General features: G+C 36.3%; 1 gene segment (V, D, J or C); it reads left to right on the forward strand.

Annotated features, from left to right (window-relative positions):
- The first annotated feature begins 413 nt into the window (after positions 1-413).
- Positions 414-15,052, forward strand: LOC146646598 (T-cell receptor beta-1 chain C region-like). The segment is given in 8 exon segments: positions 414-462; positions 614-913; positions 8,741-8,751; positions 11,981-12,023; positions 13,834-14,190; positions 14,277-14,303; positions 14,494-14,600; positions 14,723-15,052. Coding segments are annotated over 8 exon segments (921 nt in total).
- Positions 15,053-16,809: the final 1,757 nt, after the last annotated feature.

Genomic DNA, 16,809 nt, shown 5'->3' on the forward strand with positions numbered 1-16,809 from the left:
ATAAGTCAGCAGCAGGAGGCCAGCGAACAATGGCCCTGATTGGGCGGCTTGAATATGGTGCCCCAACTCTTGAAAAGACCTTTAAGAGCAAATTTAACATAACAGGCCATGCAACGGCCAAAGCTCATCTTGAAATCTCCAATGTTAATCCAGCAGACACAGCACAATACTTCTGTGCTGCGAGTCGACACAGTGTTTCAACTCCTCTGCCTGCTTTACAAAAAGCTGGTGGCTTACAGCATCAAAACCACACCTGCATGATTGATAAAGGAGGCGTGACAGTTCTAAAGTCTGCCTTCACACAATCTTTCTGTCTTTGCTCAGATTCTGATGTCATTTCCTCCACAGAGATCTACCTACAGTGTTGGCTCTGCTGAATTTCCACCCATTCAAATTCCTGTTCTAAAGACAAAATGACTCCTTGCATCACCACCCTGACTTTCTTGATTATCTCAGCAGCAGGTAAAGTTTATCAACACAAAGACAAAAACATACTCTAAATGTTCACACTTTCCTTGCCTTTTCTTTTTACCTGTATTAAGTCCATTCAATGAATGTAAATATTATTACCATATAGATGATAAAAGATATATTTCTGCTTACTGTGTTTCAGGTGTTTCTGAATCCGTTCTGATCACTCAGTGGCCCCATTACATCTCTAACCCTTCCAATGGCTTGGCAAAGATGCACTGCTACCAGAATGACACAGACTATCAATATCTGTACTGGTATAAACAGCCTAGAGGAAAAAGTTTCCAGCTAATTGTGGCTACTGTAGCTGGAATTTCACAGTTCGAAGAGGGATTCAAATCTGGTTTTCAGGCAGAGAAAAATGACAAGCAGTGGTCTCTGACAATAACCAGTATTCAGGAAAAAGATGAGGCTGTTTATCTCTGCGCTGCAAGGCTACACGGTACTGTGGCAGACCTCAGAAGCATGACAAAAACATCTGACTCAAGCATAAGTAATCGACTTGAGGGGGTGGGGGGAAACCACACTGTGGAGAAGATAATAACAGCAATTTTTACCATCAAGTTTGTTAAGTAAATAAAAAGGTAAGAAAATGTTTTCTAAAATATTAAAACACTATCTGCATTTTTTCCCCAAAATAATGTTCATACACATGGATATTTTCCTCAGACTAACCCGCTTGTGATGATGCAAGGTGTTTTAAATAAATCCTGCCAATAGATGGAAGCACAGTACATGGCATAAGCCCTTTACAATGGGAGTTTAGTGGTGAGATAAGCAGCAGATACTCACTAAACGAACCCTCCTCCCTCTTTACACTGAGCCTTTTTATGAGCAACCAACCATTCTCCCATCAGTGCTTAACTATGTCTTCAACTGTTCTCCTCCTCATCTGGTTTTCATGTAAGATCTTAAATTTCAACTAAATTAAATACAAAATGTACAAATCTGAATACATTACTGACTCGTTGTAAACTGTTTTTTGTTCCCTTTGCAGGTCAGGCGAGCGCAGTTATATTTCAGCAGTCTCCTCCACAGATGGTGGATAAAAATCTTGAGATCCAGATAAACTGCAAGCATAACGATAGCTCCCTTCTAATAATGTTCTGGTATCAGCAATTAAAGGAGAATACATCCATGACCCTCATTGGCTCTGGATATTATCAACAGTCCCAAAGTTATGAGGGTGAATTTGAAAAACAATTTACCCTCACGAGGAGCAGCACAGTAGAAGGAACGCTGACAATAAAAAAAACAGACGTGTCACACTCGGCTGTTTATTTCTGCGCTGCCAGCACACAGTGATGTGGTTTAATGCTGCTCCCTCACTAAAAACCCTCAGCATTTTTCTGCAAGTGGGGTGTTATAGATGTGCACATGAAGTCATATTCTTAGAGTAGCAGAACAAACCAAGGGGACAGAATTTTTCCATATCTTAGTTCTAATGTTTGTTACTGTATGTAACGAAATAAAGAGAAAAAGTTAACTTTGACTAATAATTTTATCTGATAATTACAAACACACCGCAGCATAGCTTATGTATCTTTTGCTGTTTAAACCCAGAGATGATGGAAAGAGTGAACACCAGAATGAAAGAACAACAATCTGTGCCACATTACAGATTTGCAGTCCTGGATAACTGCAATACTTTCTGCATTGATGACTGACCCTGTACTTTCTTCCCCATTCAAACATGCAGGCCAGAAGGGGGAAAAAAGAAAAAAAAAGAAAGAAAAGGAACCACTGAATTTAGTGCAGCCTCTTATAACAGCAAAAAGGTCCAGTGCATTCCTCTAACTGCTTATTAGATTTACATGGTGGTGAGGAATAGGTTTTTAATACGACTGCAAACAAATTTACTTCACTAATCAACAATTTGGGGTTTTCTTGATTCAACAGCCCTCTTCAGGTCATCCCAGAGCATTTCAAGGCACATTCAGCACTATATGACTTGGCTGTTCCAAAACATGCATGTTCTTCGTTGAACTAATTCTGTGTTTGTTTTATTTAGGTTCTTCTGGTTATTGTTAGACCAACTCCTCCCAAGCTACGGTCACAAACTGCTCAGTTCACAGAACAGAACATTTTCGTGCATCACTCAGGTGCGATCTTTGTAAGATGCCCACTCTAAAGTAGGGCAATAAAGGTCTTAATAAGCAACAAAAATGAAGCCCATCCAAAATCAATTTGTACCTGCAGTATGTTAAAAATTCAGCTGACATAGGTTGTTGATTAGTGAGTGCTGCATGGCTCTAAGTAATGAGGTCGTTGGGGTCAAAGGTTATTTCTGAAATAAGTGAATCTTTTTTAGAAATAACTGAAATTAACATGAAATATTGATCAATATATATTTACATTTTTAAAATGTTATATAAATATAGTATTGTCAGTACAATTGTATGTGAAGAGGAAATCTCAAGTAGGAGAGAGGAATGTAAGATGACAGGAAGAAGGAAATACAAAGCTTGATTCAAAGTTGTTGTGCCACTGAAGAACTTCAGATTCTTCGGCTTTTCCCGACTTTCTTTAGAATGACATTTGACTACTTTGCTGTACACAAAAACCAAAAGCATTAGCAAGCTCAAATTAGCAGGGCTAAATGTTACCTTAGCATTAAACACTTGATGAACAACGACTACTACATGTTACCAAAGTAAATGGGGGCTTACCTTGGTAAGAAAATAAAACAGCATCAGCTTTCCGGAAATAACGAGGCTTTTAGAAAACTCCCAGTCCGCAGGTGGATGTTGGTGTGTGAGAAAAGCTGCAGGAAAGGGGACTGGGGAGGATCCTCCACGCAACCCCTCTAAGGAGAAATTACTAAACTCTGGGCTTTAGAAATGCAGTACAGAATATTAGGCCTGTTTATGATACTGGATATATTCTACTAGGTAAGGGGTTAGAAATTAGGCAACTGAGAGGCATAAACCACTGCAGAACTTAATTTAAAAGACTTAATTTAAAAGAAATGAAAAAAACGTGGGCTCTAATTAGGTCAAACCCTGCAGCTACAGGACATTCATGCAGCCACGCCTCCTGCAGCCGCGTACAGGTGACCGCTGGGTGTGTCCATCAGAGAGGCAAGCGCTGGGTCAAAATGTTGGTGTCAACAAAACAGACAAACAAATAATTTGATGTGTTTGTATACATGTGTTGTCTTACGTTGCTCTGTTTTCTTCTGGCTGGGGTTTTTTTAACAGCTCCTTTTAACACTCAACCCCATTTCACCAGCTCTCTTTAACCCGTCAGCACCATCAGTTATAATGAATAAAGATGAACTAAATTAACTAAAAATATGTATGAAAATAAAATTCTAGCTAATGAAAAACGGGAAAATAGAAATAACTAAAACAATATTCTCAACTTACAAAGCTATCTACAAAAAAATACATTTTGAAAAACATCTACAAGAAATTTATTTAATTTTTTTTGACAGTTTAGTCAAATATCACAACCAGCCTTTTATTTATTTATTTAGACTTTAGATGTGATTTAACTGACTGTGAGTCCACCAGCTCAACGAAGTGTCTACTCCTGAGATCCCTGTTATTAGAAAAAAAGTTTCAGTCAATTAGACAAATAAATAAATTGCTCGAAAAAAAGAAATAAACCCAAGAAAAAAAACAAAAATCAACCCAATTGTAAAATTTAAAAAATTAAATATGAATATAAAAAATTTGACTACAAAGGAAATACACAAACATCAGTGACATTGCAGCTCATGGTCCATCACAATTTACAGCTATTGGCAGTATTAAGTTATAAAGTTTTCTCATCACTGGTTGGCAGGTATTCCAGGTACACTGATTCATCTGTTACGAGTTTCAGCTTTACTTATGTTTTTGTCCAGCATGTTTGTTTCCAGGTAATTACTGATACATGTTATATATATGTACATAATTTACTTTACTGATATCAAGCCTATCCGTGCTGAAGTCAAGCTTTTCGTTAAATACTAGTACAATATTATATTATTCTATACTTCTGTAACTATGATTTTCGCTGAATAGCAGGAAAGTGTGATACTAACGTGAGTTTAAAAATAGAATCGGTATAGTCACTAAATGCTGCTTTCGAAGTTTAGCTCAAAGTAAACCTGGAGTAAACTTTGGACAGAAATCACAGCCTGAGTTTTTTTGTCAAAAGAATTAAAAATGTATTTGTCTCACACTTTTTTATGCTCACTTGCTGTCATATAACACAGTGTAGAAACAGTAAGCACATTCAATATAGCTCATAATTTTCTAGAAAATATATATATATTTTTAATAATTGCCTTTCGAAGACTTTCACATTTAATCATTGATCATTAAAAGCATTGCAATAACTGTTTAGGAATTACAGTTCTGCTACATAATAACACAACTGTAACATTTTAACTATTTTTAAAACATTTGTTGAAAATCTTTTTCATGGACATCTCCAAATGCTGCTTTTCCTCCCCTGAGATGCTCTGTCAGGTCTTTGGTTGCTTCTTGATTATGGATCTCTGTGACTTCAGCTTTGTCTTCATAACTGGATCTTATGGACCTGAGTGAAAACGCCACATGCTGCATAAATTACTACACAAATCTCCAAAGACTGTGTCCAGTTTCTTCTTTAAAGTTGGAAAAGTAAAATTTGAAATGTACATCAAAAATCTGAGAAGCACTGATTAAATTTCCGAATCGATCATGCTTTTTTATGTTATAAAATTCTAATTGTGCTGAAGCATTATCAACCATAAGCCCTATAACAAGAACCCTGCTCTGCAGTTGCTATTCAGTGTCCACTAGGAGACTGCTGAACTGCAGAGAAAGCTGTAAGAACCTATGAAATGTGAAAGTGAGTGAAGGCTTTGTGGTAAAATAAGAGGAGGATGATCTGAACTCATTTTAGAAGCTTTGATTGCAGAAGACAGTGAATGACACATGCAGCTCTTCAGCCCAACAGCAGACTAAATGGTTCTAACTGTAATGGTTCTTACTTTTCCCCCCTAAGTGTATAATAATGATCATGATGTACGCTTTTTTGGTTGCAGTACTAATCTTCTCCAGTAAGTACTTTAAATTCAGAGATAAATATTTTCCTGTGCTGAAGATTTTACATGCTCACTTGTTGCCTTTCATCTTGTTTTCCAGATTTCTCCTTCAGTGTAAAAATCAAACAGGATCCATTTCTAAACAGTCACATTGGAGATCAGTCTGCAACTTTGTCCTGTAGTCAAGATGAGGATAATTCCTACATGTTTTGGTACAGACAAAGCAAGAGTGGGAAAATAGAGCTAATAACCTATTCTCTTGGTGAAAAAGTGTGGGACACTGAAGCTCCTTTCGACAAATCCAAGTACAGTATGTCCCGGCCTTCCCTCCTGAGGTCCTCTCTGCAGATACACTCAGTTGCGGCTGGAGACTCAGCTGTTTATTACTGTGTCTCTAGAAGAGCACAATGGCTCAGAAAGCCTCTGCAGCTAAACAACAACCCGAAGAGAAAAGAAGGAAGATCTGAGAGTGGATTAAAGTGTCAGACTCTGACCAGAATTTTGTTTTAGAGGCGAAAAAGATATACAACTTGCATTAAAACACTTCGAACTTTGAAATATATCTTGAAAAGAAAAACATTCATGAATTCAGATACTTCTCAAAGGGTACAAAAACTACCTCTCCACACTTTGTTTCTGCAAACCTCATAAAGCTGATCTTTTCAGATAAGAGAACAGGTGCATTAGCAGTGTGAGGCTTATACAATATTACCCTTTTCAGCATCATCTGAGTCACTCTGTGCTCAAACCAGCACCTTATTAAATATTTTGGCTCTGTGTACAGCCTGGCATGATAAAACTATATCAACTTTACACTGACCTCTACAGGGTTAATCATGCATTACACTTAGAGGATTACATTTAAATGACACAGGTACTATCAAGCTGAATGGTAGAATATCATGAAGAGTAAAGCTTGTGTATCATATTAGTCCTGTAGCACAGATGATTTTATTATGTAGGAATTCATAATGGCAAAGCAACGAAGAAATAGAAATTAGAAAAGAAAAAGGATTCACACACATTAATGAGTTATAGAAATATATATACTTCTTTATAAACATTATAATGACTGATAGGCGAGGTGAAAAAAACCTGGCCTTCTCTTTTTACAGTGGAGAGAAACTTTGTCTCTTGGGATTTGTTTTGGTTGTTTTGTTTAGTTGGCATGTAGCTACACGTTGTTTGAGACAGCCACCTGACACTCCGGGACAGCAGTGGTCTCTCCCATCAGAATAATGCATCACACCATAAAAACTGCACAGGAATGACTTGATCAATAATAAAGAGCTCCAAGGACTTTCCAACCCACAACCAACAGGATCCAAAAGATCCAAGGGATCCTTGTATATGACAGATTTTTGTTGCCACTTGGGGGCAGAAGTACAAGCTGTTGTTATGGTATTGTTGTTGACTAATGTAGACTACCTACACACCCAGCGTACACAGAGCACCAGTAGCATTCATATGGAGTTTTCCTCACGCACATAATTGATTTCTTTTAGCTAAGAAGGAAATATTTGGTCCATTATCTTTAATGTTCAGCAGCAAAAGGAGAACACTGTCCTCTCTGTAGTGCTTTACAACTAGTGTTTATTTTTAGATCCTGAAAAAGAAATTCAAAAAATGAGACTGGGGATATGCTTAAAATTGCAGCCATATCCACCAGAAGAATGAGCTAAGAAAAAAAAAAAATCAATAATACTTTTTAAAGAAGCAATTTACTTATTCTTTAAGGAAACATTAAAAAGCTATAATGCTTCTTTAAGCCCTTAAAGTTTAGTGATTTATATTTGATACGTTCAGTTTTTGAGAATTGAGTTTCTGAGACTTTAGTGTGAATAAAAAACAACAACAAAAAACAAGATGCAGCAAATACAAATTAAAAGTCATATGTGGAAATTCAAATTTTAACAAATTCAAACAAATTTGTCAAGTGGTCAAATGCTCCATTTGAAAAGTACAGAATTTTCTGGTAATTATTTTATGGTTTAGGCTTTAAAGAGTGAGAACTATCTGTGGATCACACAGAAAATGAAAACCTTCCAATAACAATACACCAGGTCATCCGAACCACTGAGAAAATACTAAATGTAGAGTTTTGACCTTGGTTTGTATTATAAAGAGCAATTGTGCTCTGTATTCATTTGAAAGTTAAACATTTGGAAATTGAGGGCTGAGAAATGTAAAGAATGTCTTGTTGTATCTCTCAGTGAATTTTGCTTACTGATAACTGATTGGATAAAGCGCTGTGACCACCAGAGATGTCACCTCCTCTGAGCAACTACAAACACAAATAAAAAAGTCTCTTTGTGTTTTTTCTGCCCTCCCTTCCTGCTTCTTTTCTTAGCTGTCACAGAAATAGCAGCAGTCAGGTTGGAGCGCGTTCAGCCGTCAGTCAGCCCGACCTGCACAGCTGCGCTCACAGGCAGACAGAAATGGAGGCTGAGATAGGGAGAAGCGGGGTGGGGGAAGGAGAGAGGAAAGAACGAAAAAGACGCAAGGTTTTTGTGTGATGCTTTTTCACCGTGGGGACAGGGGGCCACGGTGATACAATCCCATAGAGCCGTCGTACAAAAACCTCCTCCCATTAAAATGCATTGTGAAGACTGCTACATGCAACTTAAAACGTTGTTAGAGCGGAAAAATCACTAATCTGAAGGTGTCGGGGATGGAGGAACACTTTGGTAGTGAAAAGTTGTTTAAATGTAGAAATTTTAATGGAAAATTTTTTTTTCTAACTTGTTGTTCATAGGAGCAACATTAGGATGTCTGTGCTGTCATCTTGCCACACTAACCAAATTTTGACAATGTGAAGCTCACCCTCGATGTTTTAAGCCTTTAAAGACCATCTGAATTATTAGAATACATGTAAACTGGATGTTTCTGGAAAGATTTGAAAGTTTTTTGCAGAGGGCGACATCAGCGTGACTCTGGAACTGAAGCTTACTTTGGAAAAGGAACAAAACTCACTGTTTTAGGTAAGTTGGATATCTCAAAGCTTCGGTTCAGTCGATTATAATTAAAAGGGTGTAAATGTCAGCATAAGAGTGAAGGAAAAATTTGTTGTTAAAAACAGCAGAAATATTAAGCTGAACAGAGAACACTGTGAACTACAATGATCCTGCTTACTTTGGCCAAGGAACCAAGCTGACAGTTTTAGGTAAAAATTTACTTCCATTTTTTGACAAATATGACTTTGGCTACAGCCTCAGTGTTAACATAAATGTTCATTAATACTAACTAAAGGTTATTCTGGTGTAAAAAGAGTTTCATGCTGAGTATTTTGCACTGTGACCAACACACAACCTGCTTACTTTGGCCAAGGAACCAAGCTGACAGTTTTAGGTAAATATTCCACTTTACTGTGGTGTTTTGTGAACTGTAAATTTGTTTAGAGCCATAACATTGACAGGAGTATTAGTAAAGACTATTGTCAAACATCATTCTGATACAAAAAGAGTTTCATGCTGAGTATTTTGCACTGTGACCAACAACTACCCTGCTTACTTTGGCAAAGGAACCAAGCTGACAGTTTTAGGTAAATATTTCATTTTACTACAGTTTTTGATAAATATGACTTTAACTATAACCATAGTATAAACAGAGGTATCCATGAAGACTATCCTTAGAGAGGATTCGGATACAAAAACAGTTTCATGCTGAGTATTTTGCACTGTGACCTACACTGAACCTGCTTACTTTGGCCAAGGAACCAAACTGACAGTTTTAGGTAAATATTTTACTTCAGTACTGTGTTTTCTTATATGTCACTTTAATTAGAGCCTTAGTATAGAGAAAACTTCTAGTAAATAGGATTTTCAAAGATTAGTCAGATCTAAAAAGTTTCATGCTGAGTATTTTGCACTGTGACCACTTCTGATCCTGCTTACTTTGGCAAAGGAACCAAACTGACAGTTTTAGGTAAATATTTCACTTTACTGGTGTGTTTTGTGAACTGTAAATTTGTTTAGAGCCTTAGCATTGACAAGAGTATTAGTAAAGACTATTGTCTAATAGAAAAAGAGTTTCATGCTGAGTATTTTGCACTGTGACCAACAACCAACCTGCTTACTTTGGCAAAGGAACCAAACTGACAGTTTTAGGTAAATATTCCACTTTATTTCTGTGTTCTGATAAATGTACCTTTATTCAGAAGCTTAGTACTGACAGGATTATTAGTAAAGACAATCCTCAGAGATAATTCTGGTGCAAAAACAGTTTCTTGCTGAGTGTTTTTGCACTGTGTCAGGGCAGCGAAGCTTACTTTGGAAAAGGAACAAAACTGACTGTATTAGGTAAATATTTCACTTCACTACTCTGTTCCAAAAATGTACCTTTCATCAGAGGCTTAGTATTGACAGGATTATAAGTAAACACAACCCTCAGGCGTGAAAAGAGTTTCATGCTGAGTATTTTTGCACTGTGACAATGCTAACGAAGCTTACTTTGGAAAAGGAACCAAACTGACAGTTTTAGGTAAATATTTCACTTTATTTCTGTGTTTTGATAAATGCAATTTTGATTAGAGCCTTAGTGTTGTCAGAAGTATTATCAAAGACGTTTGTCAAAGGTTATTCTGGAACAAAAAGGGTTTCATGCTGAGTATTTTGCACTGTGAACACTGGCAATCCTGCTTACTTTGGCCAAGGAACCAAACTGACAGTTTTAGGTAAATATTTCACTTTTTCCTCTGTGTTGGATGAATATTGGTTTGTTTAGAGGATTAGTAAAAGTGCTGGCAGAAGTATGAGCAAAGATTATTCCCAAAGAGAAGTGTGGTAGAGAAAGAGTTTCATGCTGAGTATTTTGCACTGTGACAAACAGCGAAGCTTACTTTGGAAAAGGAACCAAACTGACTGTATTAGGTAAGTAAAGCATGAAAATAACCAAATAAATGCATGAAGATGTTCAAGGGTGAAGCTGCAAAAATAAGTTTAAGGAGCTCAGATGTTTAGAGTGCTTTTTGACATTAAGCCTGAGCGCTGTGTCAATAGAGAAGCTTATTTCGGTCAGGGAACAAAACTGACTGTTCTTGGTAAGTAAAACTTTTCTCTCACATCAATTCAACACAGAAATAATTAAAACATGTTAAAGGGCAGCTGTTGCTTCAGATTTTCTTTCTTAATAGTAGCTTAAATGCTTAAAGAAGCAAAGTGAAAGAAGCATCATGATGTTTTGAGCACAGATTAAGTTCACTGTGCCTCTGGTGGTTATGAAGCTTTCTTCGGTGGAGGAACAAAATTAACTGTTTTAGGTAAGAAAGAAAAATTATACATAAAGTTTGTAATAAGATTTGGGCCAGAGGAATAACTAATATAAAAAACTTTCTTACATGAGCAGCTTGGTAACAAACTTACTGTACTTGGACTCGTTATAGTCTGAGCTCAGTGCTTTTTGTTCAGAAGCTTAAACACTGTGCCAATTATGAAGCTTATTTCGGCCAGGGAACAAAACTGACTGTTCTTGGTAAGTGAAAAATCTAAATGTATTTTCATAAACATAGTTAAACTAGTTAAAGCTGACAAAAGTGTTTCAGTAAGGTGTTTGGCTTTTAAACTGGTGAAAACAACAACAACAACAACAAAAACACCACCAGTCAAGCACATTTAGAGTTTTTAATTTAAAGAAAAGTAAAAGGAAACTTCATTATTTTTTATGAAGAGACCAAAAAATGAAGATGCAAAGTAGAAACAGCATGTTGGGCTGTTTTGAGCACTAATTAACTTCACTGTGACTCTGGTGGTGCTTCAGAGGCTTACTTTGGTGGAGGAACAAAATTAACTGTTTTAGGTAAGAAACAAAAACTATATATGAGTATATGTATGTCTGCAGTAAGGTCTTGGTGACATTAATCCAAATAGATGTTAAAATTCCCAACTGGAGTCATTATTGAACAATCTGTATTTGAGGTCTCTGTAGTCTCAGCTCAGGGCTTTTTGCTCTGAGGTTTAAATGCTGTGTCAGAACGAAGCTTATTTCGGGCAGGGAACAAAACTAACTGTTCTTGGTAAGTGACGAATCAAAATTTATTCTCATAAACCTGTCAAAGTAAAAGTAGTTAAAGCTGAAAAAAGTGTTACAGTAAGGTGTTTGGCATTTAAACCTGTAAAAATATATGTAGATTTTTAATTTAAAGAAAAGGAAAAGGAAACTTCATTAGTTTTTATGAAGAAGATAAAATGAAATGAAGATGCAAAGTAGAAACAGCATGTTGGGCTGTTTTGAGCACTAATTAACTTCACTGTGACTCTGGTACTGGTGCAGAGGCTTACTTTGGCAGAGGAACAAAATTAACCATTTTAGGTAAGAAATAAAAACTATACATGAGTATATGTATGTCTGCAGTAAGGTCTTGGATACATGAATCCAAACATGTTATTTTAGTTATCCCTGGAGTGGAGTCTTTTTTGAACAAGCTTAATATGTTTGAGTTCTCTGTAGTCTCAGCTCAGGGCTTTTTGCTCTGAGGTTTAAATGCTGTGTCAGTATGAAGCTTATTTCGGGCAGGGAACAAAACTAACTGTTCTTGGTAAGTGACGAATCAAAATGTATTCTCATAAATGTTTCAAATTAAAACCAATTAAAGAATAAGTGTTACCTGAAAAAACAAACACAAACATTTTGCATTATATTAAACTTGTAAAAACTTGGAACAAAAAGAGGAGTGCAGCATATGTGGGATTTTTAATTTAAAGAAAAGTAACATTTAGTTCATTAAAAGCAAGCAAAGAATTAAGAAACAAAGCAGAAGCAGCATGTGTTGAGCTGTTTTGAGCACTGATCAGGTGCACTGTGACTCTGGTGCTTCAGAGGCTCACTTTGGTGGAGGAACAAAATTAACTGTTTTAGGTAAGAAAACATTTTAAAGTTCACTAAATAAAGTTGAGGACTGATTTTGTTGAGCTGCCTCTAAAAAATCTACCTCTTTAAATTTACACCAAAAACGCAGGTAGCTAAAGTCAAAGTCTTTACATGTAAAAAAGTGACAGTTGGAATCATTTCCATGTGGCAAAGCTAAAGAGAGGCACTAGAAAGGGTTTTTGTCACAGTACAAAGTCTGGAACTAAACTCACTGTTTTAGGTAAGAAAACTTGCAACAAAACTCAGCTGGGCTTTACTCTCATGGTGTTTATATGTTGGTTGAATGACAACATTTAGTATGTGGTTCATATATATATTTTGTGATGGTAGTGAACAAGAAGTTTAAAACATGAAGTTTTCTTGTAGAAGTTTTCTTGTGCCAGGAGAAAAAAGTGTTATCAGTGTTCTCCAGTAAAAGTACTGTGCCTATGAAACGTTTGGCTCTGCGCCCAGAATATTGTTCTCACACTCAGTTCTTATCAGCTCTGTGAAATACTGTGAGTTCCCAGTCAGAAGCTTATTTTGGAGATGGAACTAAACTCACGGTTTTAGGTAAGAGTGCAAAGATGGATTAACATTAAAGTAATAATTTCTGATGAAATATTCATTGGGATCCTTCTGTAAATTAGTTGGTTTCAATGTCTGTTATTTTAGATTTGTGCATTTCCAAAATTAATTCTCTTGCATGGTCAAAATTTGCTTAATAATGCTACAAGCAGATGATTTTCCTCAGGTCTTTTCTATATGTTTGGGTGTAAAGGTTGTTTAGCACTGAAAAAGAGAACAAAGACAGACAGCAGCTTTCTAGAGCAGTTTTTTCTACAGCAGTTTATCAGTGTGAACAACTACGACCCTGCTTACTTTGGCAGTGGCACCAAACTCACAGTACTGGGTAAGAATAGTGCATAAATACTTGTTTTTAGAGATGTAAAGATGTCGTCATCCATGCTGTAAACCTTTAAATTGCATTTTAATGAGTAAACGTCTCAGAATGTGTCCGAAAACTGTGATATTTGGAAGAAGAAAAAAAAGACCTCAAGTCTGGAAGAATATTTGTGTTATGGAACAGCTGGCAGAAAAGTGCAGTTTTGTTTTATCAAAAAGTGATTTGAAATGCACATGGCAGAGTAATCGTTTTGTGTATGAACTAACAAATGCTTGAGGTGAATCCAAGTGTTCTAAGTCTTGTGAGTTTTTGTGGCTGTGACTTGGCATTGTGCTCTGGCACTTATCCTCCTTATTTTGGAGAGGGAACCAAGCTAACAGTTCTGGGTAAGATCACCACAATAATTTAGTAATAAAGAAAATGCGAGTTTTCTAATCTGAATTAATCCTTTGTGTTAATATGTGTGGAAAAAAAGTTGGCCTGCATGTTTTTGTGCGTTAATGTTTATGTTTGCCTGGCATGTGCACAAGATCTAAAGGCAGTTTTAGTCATGTGTGTTAATGTGATTCTTCTTTGTCCTTTGTCCTTGCAGAAGAAAACAGTAAAATCACTCCACCACAAGTAAAAATACTGGAACCTTCAAAACATGAGTGCAGAAACAGCAAAGACAAAAAAAGGAAGAAGACCCTCGTCTGTGTGGCCTCTGGTTTCTACCCTGACCATGTCGAAGTGTATTGGCAAATGAATGGGAAAAATGTCACCGATGGTGTGGCAACAGATGAAGCTGCAGAGCGGATTGAAACCCCCCCTGTATCCTATAGAATCACAAGCAGGTTGAGAGTTTCTGCTAAAGATTGGTTCACGGAGGGAAAAAACTTTTCCTGCATTGTCAGTTTCTACAATGGAACGGACACCACCAAATATTTAGGTGAAATATCTGGTGTTGAAGGTAAGTTTAGGAGCACAAAATGATCCATAATTGATGACATGGGAAATGAATGTATTCTTTTCTAATTTATTTTATTCTTCCATTAGATAAAGAAGATGGAGGCATGGGAAGAGGTAAATACATATTTTGTGGTTTTATTACAGTTCAAATCATCATCACAAGCACAAACTTAAAATCAGTGTATGTAAGAGACTGTTAAATTAGAATTTTCTAAAAGTCTAAACACAATCTGTACTGAAAACTGCCTCCACAAAGTACACTGAACATTTCCCCTGTGATATTTTTTTATTTATTCTTTTACAGAGAAATATTTGATGATCACAAATAAAGCCAAACTCTCCTACGCCGTTTTTATCTTCAAGAGCTGCCTCTATGGAGCCTTTGTTGGATTTTTGGTCTGGAGGCTGCAGGTTTGTTGAACATGAACTCCAATTACATTACATTGTCCTAAAAAAATAAAAACAACAAAAATAAAAGCAAATACAACTGTTTGCTTGGCATTAACACAGATTGTCCTTTATGTGTGTTACAGAGTTCACCAGGAAAACGTAAAAAATAAGAGCTGAGCTGTGGACTGACCAAAGATTTGGGACTTGGATCATTTATGTTTTTTGTAAATAAAAATTATAAAAGATGCTGATTTTATTGCCACAACTTTGTGTGCTGCAGGCCATTTGCATAGAGGAAAAGATGCATGCAGGTCTATGCAAAAATGTTAAATCTTCATATAGTATTAAAGCTAATGCATGAAAGTAAGTTTGGCTAATTTTAGTTTTGTTTTATTGTGTTTATGAAACACTGGCTGTATTCTTGCTGAACAATTTCCACTTAATGCTTCATTTTCATATCAATAAACATTTATGAGAGGATCTTTTCAGTCATTTCTTTCCTTTTGACTTTGCCTTTTCCCCCCTCTCTGCACCCACATCTCACCTCACACAGAACAAGATTTTTTCCAGAGATAAAATGCATTCTTTCCTGTTTGCCGATCATGACTGTTTTCAGAGAAGTCAGTTCCTTTTCTTCCTACATAATAATGAAGCATCTCAACTCAGAAAAGCTTCAGAAGTTGGTTCATTTTTGGTCATAAACATAGAAATTGAAAGGTGATGTACATTTTCTGAGAAACGTTGCTATTTTAAATACATAATGACCTTTTTAAAGTAGGCTGTTTTTCATTGTTTCTGTTTTCACTTTGCACATATAAGTCAGTTTTATTACATTTTACATTCTCTTTATGTAAAAAACTGTCAGTAGGAAACTATAAGAATGTGAGTGTACACGTAACAACAGTCATCTGTGTACTAAAGAAGGCCAAAGCAAAAAAGTCAAACCAGGGCATGAAACCCTGCAGAGGAGTAAAGTGCAACAGCAGAGGAGAGGATGTGGTCACAGAGCAGCCTGCAGCTCGCTCTCTGTGCTGAGAAACGACGGAGGTGCAACCTTCCACTTTACCACAACCTCCGGCTCACAGTGTGCACCTGCAGCTTTGCACCGACCCCCCCACTCTGCACATCAATGAGCAAACAGATGGAAAAACTTCCATTTCTGTGTTAACCAAAGCAATAAAATTACAACACCTACAACAGCTCTTAAGTCTGATGTGGAACAGATATTTCTATTTGAATCTTTTTAGTTGGAGCAGATAAGAAATGTAAAGTTAATTGTGCTGCTGTCAAATAGCAACTATTTTTTAATGCATGCTTAAGCAATGAAAAAAAAAAAAAAAAAACCCCACTGAGGGTGTTTGAGTGAAGGCAGTTACACAATAGCTTTTGTCTAAACCGTTCACTACATCTTGTTTTTCTTGTCAGTGCCCCGGTGAGATGAAGAATGTGTTCTACTTTCTTCATTTGCTTCCTTTAAAAACATGTTTGCGGTTGCTCCTGTCAGATAAACAGAAAATAACATCTGTGAGGCAGCAACGGAAATATGGAGCTATAAACATGTGCAAGATAATTATAGCTCCTTTGGGAAACCTTGATCTTTATAGGTGGAAATTTTCCATATCTTTCATAATTTAAATGTAAATATTTATGATTTTAGAATAACAGAGCAAAGATAATGCATTCCAAAAACTATACAATAACTTAATAATCAACTGTATTTGAAGATTCAATTAAAAGAGAGAACTATGCAATCTAAAGTATAGTTATTTTGGTCATTTTTATAATGGCTGTAGAGAGCTCAAACGGAAACATCCTGTAACAAAAGTATTCAAACTGCAGAGTCTCACACTGACAATGTATTTTTGTTTTTGTGTGTTTTGTTTGTGTACAAATATTTTTCAGGTAACAAAGAAATGACAATAAGAAAGTTTCCTAGAACACTATGAATATGCATTATTATTGTTTTTTCTATCACATTTACCAAGAGAGGTAACTCATAGGATAATGTTTGTTACATAAAACTAAAGGTGAAATAAAAATAATAAAAAACAGACGCTAACTCACTTCAGCAAAAACACAAACAAGATGCTGCATCCTCATGTTCAGTTCCAAGCAGGGACTCTGCAAAACTCTTGAGGCACCCTTCTTTATATTTTCCTAAGAAAATGGGAAATAGGTGCAGACATTTATTGAAACATGCAAACATAGAGCAGAGCCAGGCTTAGGGAGG

This window comes from Rhamphochromis longiceps, linkage group LG19, assembly GCF_057381845.1.
Source record: "Rhamphochromis longiceps isolate RC_006_pf linkage group LG19, R_longiceps_female_GT1.1, whole genome shotgun sequence".
Classification (NCBI taxonomy): Eukaryota; Metazoa; Chordata; class Actinopteri; order Cichliformes; family Cichlidae; genus Rhamphochromis; species Rhamphochromis longiceps.